Source organism: Pistacia vera, unplaced genomic scaffold, assembly GCF_008641045.1.
Source record: "Pistacia vera cultivar Batoury unplaced genomic scaffold, PisVer_v2 Contig337, whole genome shotgun sequence".
NCBI lineage: Eukaryota > Viridiplantae > Streptophyta > Magnoliopsida > Sapindales > Anacardiaceae > Pistacia > Pistacia vera.
In genome coordinates this window covers 878958-888720 of record NW_022196154.1, presented here as the reverse complement: position 1 = coordinate 888720, position 9763 = coordinate 878958, and the positions used below count along the sequence as shown (strand labels likewise).

The 9763-nt window shown below is 35.4% G+C and overlaps 1 protein-coding gene across 1 annotated transcript; it reads left to right on the top strand.

Annotated features, from left to right (window-relative positions):
- The first annotated feature begins 4879 nt into the window (after positions 1-4879).
- On the top strand, positions 4880-9427 carry LOC116137911 (kanadaptin). Its single transcript, XM_031423606.1, has 7 exons — positions 4880-5302; positions 5619-5704; positions 5829-5908; positions 6475-6530; positions 7556-7604; positions 8840-8968; positions 9048-9427. Exons 1-7 carry the CDS (start codon positions 5004-5006, stop codon positions 9324-9326), a joined length of 978 nt encoding a protein of 325 aa, XP_031279466.1. The 5' UTR covers positions 4880-5003; the 3' UTR covers positions 9327-9427.
- Positions 9428-9763: the final 336 nt, after the last annotated feature.

The following is a 9763-nucleotide window of genomic DNA, read 5'->3' as shown; positions in this document are numbered from 1 at the left end:
CGATGTTTCTTAGGAGTAAGAACTTTAGGAGCAAGTAGGTGGTATTGAGATTGGATCCACAATGTGAGGTTAGGACTCTATTTATATAGTGAGCTTAGGAGCTTGAATCCTAGTAGAACTCTAGGTTCACAATGTCGGAGTTTGAGTAAATAAAAAAGTCATGATTTACTTGTCTTTGTAGGAGTAAGAGTCTTAATTCATGTAAGATTCGTGATCTTAGATGAATTAGCATGTAGATGAAATAGGGTGTATATAAATTAGGATATGAATAGAACCTTGGGTTTTTTGGAGAGGCCATAAGCCGATGGCTTGAGCCCAAGTGAGCTTAACTGTTGAATCATCCATTTTTGTTAAGTAACTTGATTTGTGGAATGGGCTAAATTGTAGAGTGGATTCAATGATAGGCCCAATCAAGGTTGGGTCAGGGCATTGGGCAATGTAGTGCTTATTTTATGTTTGGGCTTGATAAGACCCATTACGATTTTTGGACCATACAACATCTAAAAGTTGGTCACCTTTTTGTAAAGTGTTGGAACCGTAGACGCCCTTTAGCATCATTTCTTGTAAAAACTGGATCCTCTCTTCATCCAACTTAGTGAAACAACTTAAAGGAGATGTTTTTCCAAAACTCTTTTGTAGGAACTGATGATATAGTTTTGGAGCCGACCAATTACCGCCCACTATTGCATGTTGCTCTTTTGAAAGTTTTCTAGAATCGAGATTGCCTAAAACAATAGCATGACCATGGTAGGCACACAAGTAATAATAATCTTGTTCTTCCTTGATATTAACGAGCTTGTAATAGTAGAAAATGTCGAATAAACTCAAGTCCCAACCATTAGTGATGTTCAAGACAAGCGCAATATAATGGATTCTGAGGGAATTGAGATTAACTTGCATAGGAGTAAGATTGAGTTTGTAAAAGAAATTATGAAGGAAATGATGAAGGCGGAATCTAATTTTGGCAAAGTGTTTTTAGGAAAATACAATTTCTCCTTCTAGACCTTGTCTAGATGTTATGTCCTTGCCTTCTGGCGAAACTCTGAGGGTAACATCTTTTAGAATATCAAATTCCTTCCTAATGAATCAAACTTAGGAACCCATCTGCAATCTCCCTACATCTTTAGTAGGAAAAAGAGGGATGAGGAAAAGAAACGACAAAGAAGAACTTGAAAAATAGGTTAACTTTTGGTGATAAAAACTGATGTATTGATTTGATATAAATAATTATCCTACATTCATGCATGCACCAGTTAAATGATGAGATGAGAGTAGGAAATTAAGTGTGTCCAACTTAATGATGAAATGCAAAATCAAGAGGCCTAATGATTCAACAACATTTCATCAGCTAGAGCCCAAATTCCTCTAACAAAAGCCTAACAAACTTCTGAACTACCTTCAACCAACTCCCTTTTCAAGATCTTTTTCCCATCAGCTTTCGTTAAGTTGAGTTCCAAAGTCTCATTTATCATCAGATCCTTCTCTGAGGCAAGCTTGATATTCACCATTTCATCCTCGAATAATTGCTTAGTTTTACCCTTATGTTTGTCAGAAGCTTAAGTTCAGGATCATCATCATATTTGCTACAAGTGTCGATCTAAATTAGGCATCCTCTGTTTCTTTGAATCAGAATAATCTATTTCCTACTAGGAGACACCTTAACTACCCTCTTGTGCTTATAAAAGTCCCTCAAAGACTCAACTATTTGGACCTTTTTTTGGAGTGAATACCCTTCCTACATGGCTCTTCTTCATACTAGGCAAAGATGCAGTAGGTAAATTTCTCGTTGTATACTTTGATGATTGTTCAACTTGGTTTTCTTCTTCTGTGGCCTTTAACATCTTTGAGTATTTGAATAGACTTCTCCAGACTCTTAGAAACTACAAGTACAACCTTAGCCTTTTCTTGAGAAACTGGAGTATGACAAAAATCCTTCCCAACCAATACGCTTGCAGGACACATCTGTAATGGTAAAAATCTATAGTTGCAGAATTGACTGATCTTGTGAGGTTGAGGCCATTAACGATCTGCGGACCTCACACCATAAGGAACAAGCACAAACTCATAGGGAACATCGGTGTGGTGTCTGCATAGGCCACTCTAACACTCAGTCATAAGGCTGAAAAAAGCTATTTAATGAGGGCTAAGGAGAAAGGTATAGGGGGTCTTGTCGAAGACTAGAACTATGGTGAAGTGATGGTGGTTCTTAGGAGTAGAACTTTGGGAGCAAGTAGGTGGTATTGAGATTGGATCCACAATGAGGTCAGCCTCTGTTATGTGTGAGCCTAAGCTTGAATCTGATAGAACTCTAGGTTCTAATGGCAAATTTGAGGAAATTGGAAAGTCTAATTTATTTGCCTTTGTAGAGAAGAGTCCTAATTCATGTAAGATTTGTGATCTAGATGAATTAGGATGTAGATGAAATAAGTTTAGACGAATTAGCATACAATGGAACTTTGGGTTCTTTGGAGAGGTCGTGGGCTAATGGGCTTGAGCCCAATGGGCTTAACTGTCGAATCGTCCATTCCTTAAGTAACCTGATTTGTGGAATGGCTCAATTGTAGAGTGAATCCAACTGTGGGCCCAACCGGGGTTGGGTCATGGCATTGGGCCATGTAGTGCTTATTTCATGTTTGGGCTTGATAAGACCCGGTACGATTTTTGCCCATACAACATCTAAAGATGGTCACCTTTCACTAAAGTGTTGGAATCATAGATGCCCTTCAGTGCCGTTTCTTGTAAAAATCAGATCCTCTCTCATCCAACTAGTGAAGCAACCTAGACGAGATACTTCCCCAAAACACTTTCGTAGGGACTGACGATATAGTTCTAGAGCCGACCAGTTATCACCCCTTATTACAGTTTGCACTTTCCAATGTTTTTCAAAATCGGGATTGCCTAAAACAATAGCACGACCATGGTAGGCACGTAGGTTAATAATCTTGTTCTTCCCGATATTAACGAGCTTGTAACAATGGAAATTTTAGATAAACTCAAGTCCCAACCATTAGTGATGTTCAAGACAGGTGCAAATATTGAGATTAACCTACATAGGAGTAATATTGAGTTTGTAAAAGAAATTATGAATGACAGGATGATGGTGGATTCTAATTGCGGTAAAGTGTTTGTATGAAATTACATTTTATCCTTCTTTTAGACCCTATCCAGATGTTACGTCTTGGCCTTTTGGCTAAACTTTGAGGGTAACATCTTTGGAATTCAAATTCCTTCCTGATGAAATCAAACTTAGGAACCCATCTATAATCTCCTCGCATCTTAGTTGGAAAAAGAGGGATGAGAAAAATGGCAAAGAAGAACTTGAAAAATAGGTGACTTTGATGATAAAACTTATGTTTAGTTATTTAAATAATTATTACGGGCATACATACCCCAGTTAAATGATGAGATGAGAATAGGAACTAAGTGTGTCCACTCACTAATGAAACGCAAAATTGCTTGGGCAGAGGTGAGCTGCCATCATTTTGGATGGCGATTCGAGAGCTGATTTAAAGCATTTATATATATAGTTAACCTATCTTCAAATTGTGACTTTTGAAATTGGAGATAAACTTGAGCAAAGGTGAGCTGCCATCATTTTGGATGGCGATTCAGGGCTGACTATGCCTAAACGCTCATTTCCTGCTCGAATCAGAGTGTAAGCGTAAGAGTGCAAGTGTATAGTTAATCATAATATCAATTGTGACTCTTGAAATTGTAGATAACTTGGGAAAAAGTGAGATGCCATCACTTTGTGTGGCGGTTAAGGATCCAATTGTTGATTGAAAGCATTATATAAGGAGAGTTTCGATTTTATATATCCTTTTTTTTTTTTTTTTTTTTTTTTTTTTTTTTTTTTGCTTGAATTGCTTCATTTTCCACTAGAATTAGGTGTAGTGCAAGAGTGCAAGCGTACAGTTAATCATACTGGCTAATCAAACTGTGACTCTTGAAGATAAACTTTGGTAGAGGTGAGCTACCATCATTTTGGTGGCGGTTCGAGAGCCAATCGTGATTGAAAACTTAATATAGAAGAGTTTCCATATATATTTATATAATTGCCTGAATTACTTCATTTCCCACTAGAATCAGAGTGCAAGTGTACAATTTATCATAACCATGTTTATCAAACTTGACTCTTGAAATTGAAGATAAACTTGAGTAGAGGTGAGTTGCCGTCATTTTGGGTGGCGGTTCGAGAGTCAACGCTGATTGAAAGCATTTAATATATATGAGATGTTCCATTTATAATATATATATATATATTATTATATATATATATATATATTATATATAATATATTATATATATATATTATTTTTGCTTGAATCGCTTTATTTCCTGTTAGATCAGAGTGTAATGCAAGAGTGATGTACAGTTATCATAACCAGTCTAACAAATCAGCAGTGTAGGGTAAACTCTCATAACACTTTCAGCTTTTAGGGTTGTTTCTATTCAAAAGCCCCAAATCAATTTTTACACATTTAGGGTTTGGGTGGGTTTGTCAATTTTAAAACTATAAAATTAGGTATTGCCCCTTGATAGTTTCAAAACTATCACACAACACTCAAGCTCACTAAAGCTCGCGATGTTGGTGAGCCAAGCGATAGCTTATTCAATAAACATCTTATTGTATGTAAACATCTTATATTTTGTATATGAATAATTTTTTTATTGTATGGTAAACGTCTTATATTTAGCTGTATTTTCACTTCTGAAAAAAAAAAAAAAAAAAAAAGGATGGGCATTTTTGTCACTTGACTAGTTCTTTGGATAATATGGTGAGAAGTTTTCAGACTTGTCGCTTGCTACAACTCAAACCTCTTTCTATGTAGCTATTTAAGCTTAATTTTTTCAAACCCACTTTACGTACGAGCCCAGCCCGGTCAATATCAGACCCAACCCGCCGTATCGCCGGCTTTGTAAATTGCCATCGGCCATAGTAAATCTGCTAACACTGTAAACCAGTCTAACGCAAAAATTTCTTCGTTCAAATTTTTGACACAATGACGACAACCAACATTCCTTCTCCACCGCCCAAACCCCCAGCCGAGGAATCGGCCACCTCTTCAACATCAACAACGACGACGACGACAGCACCTACGGCCACGTCCCCTCCCAAAAATTCTAACCCTAAACCGATTTCTGAAAACCCCTTAGTCGATACTCAGCAACAAGACCAATCAAATTCCGTCACTCAGCATGGCTTCGTGCCCTACAAGATTCCTGAATGGAGTGGACCCCCCTGTCATAAATTCTACTTCGAGGTCCTCCAGGATGGCTCCATCGTTGATCAATTCGACGTGTAAGTTTATTTTCATTTTATTAAACTTATGAAACGATCATTAGTTTATTTACTTGTACAGTATTGTTGTGTATTATTAAAGTAACGTACTGTTGTAACTCGTTCTTGTTACTGATTTGATGTTCAATGTTATTAGTACGAATTAGACAATATGAAATTAGTCACAATGTTGAGTTTAAGAAATATGAAGTTGTGTGCTCGAATAACTGTTGTTCCCGTTAACATTACCAGGATTTGCGTCGAGATATCTTATATTTTCCCAATAAAAATAACATTTTTCTTGATTGTTAAAGGGTTTGATGTTATTGTTGTTCAGGTGCAAGAAGGGGGCTTACATGTTTGGACGTGCAGAACTCTGTGATTTTGTTCTTGAGCACCCTACTATTTCTGGTTTTCATGCAGGTGGATACTTTTTATTCTGATGTTCTTCTTTGCTATGCGATCAGTTCAAGCTTTGTTGCCCAAGAATATATTTCTAAGTTGGCTTCCATTGTTTTAACTTAATCTCTTGTTCCTAAATTATCAGTTATTCAGTTTAAGAAAAGTGGAGATGCATATCTTTATGATGTCGGCAGTACTCATGGTACTTTTATTAACAAGAACCAGGTATCAAAATGCCATTTTGTTTTTACTGGTTGTTTTGTTTATAGAATCTGTGTAATTGTATTGCATGTTTCAAATGGTTAGAGATAGGTGAATCTTTCTACTTTTTCTGGAATGTTTCTATTCAATTTTTTCCAGCTGGTTGCGATGCAATTAATTTTCAGTTCCACTCCAAGTTGTGTGCGAAAAACATACCATAGGATTTTTGAAGAAATTTCAACCTTGACTTGCCCTAATAATTTTACTTTAGTGTTTTGAATTAGAAGTTTCAAACCATGGCGACTACATCAATCTTTTGAGATTTTTTTAATTGTAGCATTCTGTTAATTTGAATTCACATGGGAATGTATGCACACAAATGATATCATAACAATAACTTACCCATTTTATCAAATTCATACTTATTTGATACTATCTTAGTCTATCTAAATGGTCTTTCCTGTAAAACTCATTTCTGCCTTTTTACTGAATATGAATGCTGATCAACTTGTAATACTTTTTCTTTGTTTTTAACTAGTGTAATACAATAATCCTGATTTTTTTGTCCTTTGATTTTCCAACATTAACAGGTTCAGAAAAGGGTTTATGTGGACCTACATGTTGGTGATGTCGTTCGTTTTGGCCAGTAAGTGAATTGTAACATGACTGCAATGACTTTGTGGTATTATTTCCTTGTCTATGTTTTGCCTGTCCATATTTCCAGGTCACTAGATGTTCGCTACGTAATTTTTACGTTTCACTCGGTTAGTGTGATTTCCAACTAGGTATCTAAATATTATAGTAGATTAAGCTTTATCTGCTAGGAATTCAAACTTTTTATGTGTGTCCTACTAAAAAGTATCTTGATGAGTCTATGGTGGTTTGGTTATGGCGATAATCTTGCTGTTGTACTTGTGAAGCTGGTAGCTTCTAAGCTCCTTAGAAGCAGCTTGCAAGCAGCTAGCTTGCAAACAGCTCATGAAGAGTTCCTTTCTAACAGCTTCAAACAGGTGATCTGTTTCCATGAAGGAGACTGCTAAGTTCTGCCGTTTCTAAACCAATTTTTTTAAGAAGCAGTTTTATTTTCTAGACAATAGATATAAAGTTACAGAATAGTTGTCTGGTCTAAGAAAGTCGCAGCTACTTCCTTACAGCCCAAGTAGTAAAGAAAACTTTTTAAAAGAATTTAAGCTGACACATGGACCTGATATTAGAATAAGAGCACTTCAAATGTTTTTTTTTTACTCTGCATCAACTTATGATTGGGTGGCCAATGGCACTGATTTCTGTCAACAACTATGTGGGTGATCAATAATGCTGAAACAAGACTTGAAAACTTTGACATTCTTTCGTCTGTAAAGTTTATGGCAGTGCCTTTTCCCCCTTCATTAATGGTGTTATTTTATCAATTCTTTGTTATCACCACATTAGACTTGTTGTAATTGGCCAGCTTCATATCTTAAAGAGAATTTTTTTTTTTTTTTAATCAATTTTGATATAAACATTTTTTTTTCTTGATCTGACTCTACTAGAATATTGGTTGTATGTTAAATATCTTAAAAAGACAAAAAAAAGAAAAAAATGGATATAACTTGTAAATGCTCATGGTTTTCCTAAGTTACATATTAATATTTGTAATTGTTTTTGTTGTTTATGTTTATTCTTTCTCAGGTCATCTCGATTGTACATTTTTCAAGGACCATCTGGCTTGATGCCACCAGTAAGGCTTCTTTGACGATATATGTTTTAAAGTTATTTGGTGGTTTGATATGATATAAGATCCTGTTACAGATTTTACTTATCAATTTTGAAATTACTTGGTTGTGGAGTAACTTCTGTTTCGTTTATTTTCAATTATGCTATTTTGAGCATTTGCAATTCTCCTCCTTAAATTAGAGTTCTGCCTTCAGTCCTTTTCTTCTAAGTATATATCACTCAGTCATATATTTATAGATAGGATCAATGGCATCATACTTTTTCCACAAAATGTGACACAGTTTTATGGTTTTTAGCTAGTTGACCAAAGCATATTTAGCAGATAAGATGAAATTTAACATACATAATTAAGGTACCTGAGGAATTTTATATATTATATGCAAATCTCAACCATTGGAAGTATCTTGATTTAATGGTCTACAAATTGTGTTATAATTTACGTAAAGATGTGATACCATTGATCCTAGTCCATATATACAGAAAGAATTTGATCATTAGATTTTTTTAGCTGTTCTATTTACAATGTATAGATCTTCTTGTGATCCTTTAGATGGATCTTAATTATTGTGGTCCAAATATATTACATATATTATATGCAATCTCAATTTTTTTTTTTTTTAAGTGCATACTTTGATGGCCGCACATATAACTTTATTCTCTACTGTAATATTTCTGCTATGCGAAGTGCTCAATTAGCAGCTGGTTAGTTGAAATTAACCAGGACTACTGAGGCTTCAATTAAGAAAATGAGCCATTTTAATTAGGGCTTAAACCTCTAAATAAGGAGGGTATGGTACTATTAATTCAAGTGATGGATAAGAGTTGAGAAACACTTCAAGGTTAAATTAGGAAAACAAAGTGGGTATGAGGTGGGAAAGTTATGTCCCATAGTAGTTAATGAATTCTTAAGAAAATACAATTCATAATGCAATCTAAGTAGTGGGGAAGTAGATGTTTGAACTATTTAAAAAATTTAATTACTAGTGGGAGTTTAGAGTTCTTTGTGCTTGCGGTTTGGTTTTTTGGAAAATCAACTAGTGCTTGATATTTGTAAAAACTGGGAGTCACTGCTAATCTGGTTTTTAACATAATACTCTTATATTTTTACTTTTTATTTCTTTTGCAAGTTTCTTTGCAATTTGATACAATAATTTATAGCAGGCATATACCATAATGAGGAGTGGGTAACGGCGCTGTTTCATTTGGCTCTTACTTTAAATCTTTGGCTCTGTGAAACAGTTACTCAATGAGTCCCAACTCGGCATAATGGGGAAGGAGGAGGCTGAGTCGAAGGGGGGAGATGAGCTGGCAGAGTCATTGAATGCTCTCTTCACCAGCATATCCACCATGGTCAAATCTGAACTCCAGGTCAGATCTCAATCTAACTTTTAAAAAAAAATATATAGAGGAAATCTAAACCTAATTAAATATGTTGATATTGTTGTAGGGGACGAACAATACATTAGAACTTTTGGAGAAGATGAATCTGAGAGTGGCAGATGAGTACAAAGGGTTTGGTGATGTGGCGTCTGGGTTAAGGGTTTTTGTAGAACAGTTGAAGTCGAAAAGTAGCAGCTTTGATGAGTATGTTCAGCAAATTGATGCAATTGAGCAACAAGTCACTCAATTTGAAGTCGTGATATCGATGCTTGATAAATATGTTTCTTTGTTAGAATCCAAAATGCAGTCTATGTATCAACATCAACATCCACCGTCATCTTCATGAATCAAGCTTTTGATGATGGCTTGAAATGATTTTGTACATTTTAGATCCAATAAAATATTGTTATTTGTTTTACATAAATTTGTTGAGTTTTTGCAAGGACAAAGACTGTTTATGCCGTAATGGCGATTTCTGGGTCGCTCAGGTGCTGTTGCATCGCAGCGGGGGAGCTAGGCCCTAACTGGTTTGATGGATTTGCCGATTTCTGAGTACTTAAGAAATTCGACCAATGAACTTTAGTTTGGAGAAATTATAAAAACTGACCCAATTTAGAAGAGAGAACTGAGAAGTAGCCTAGGTTGGGAAAGTGTCTCAAGGACTAGCCTAAACCCAAAATCTATTATTTGCAAGGATGAAATTGTCATTTCATTTATAAACTTCAAATACCCAATTAAACACACTTAACCCTACTTAATCCTAACCTTTTAGTATCCAAAATT

Bases quoted from the DNA above. Each gene is read 5' to 3' on its own strand.
- LOC116137911 (XM_031423606.1), top strand. From the start codon at position 5,004: ATGACGACAACCAACATTCCTTCTCCACCGCCCAAACCCCCAGCCGAG. The intron at 5,303-5,618 runs GTAAGTTTATTT...ATTGTTGTTCAG, and splicing joins ATCGTTGATCAATTCGACGT to GTGCAAGAAGGGGGCTTACA. The intron at 6,531-7,555 runs GTAAGTGAATTG...ATTCTTTCTCAG, and splicing joins GATGTCGTTCGTTTTGGCCA to GTCATCTCGATTGTACATTT.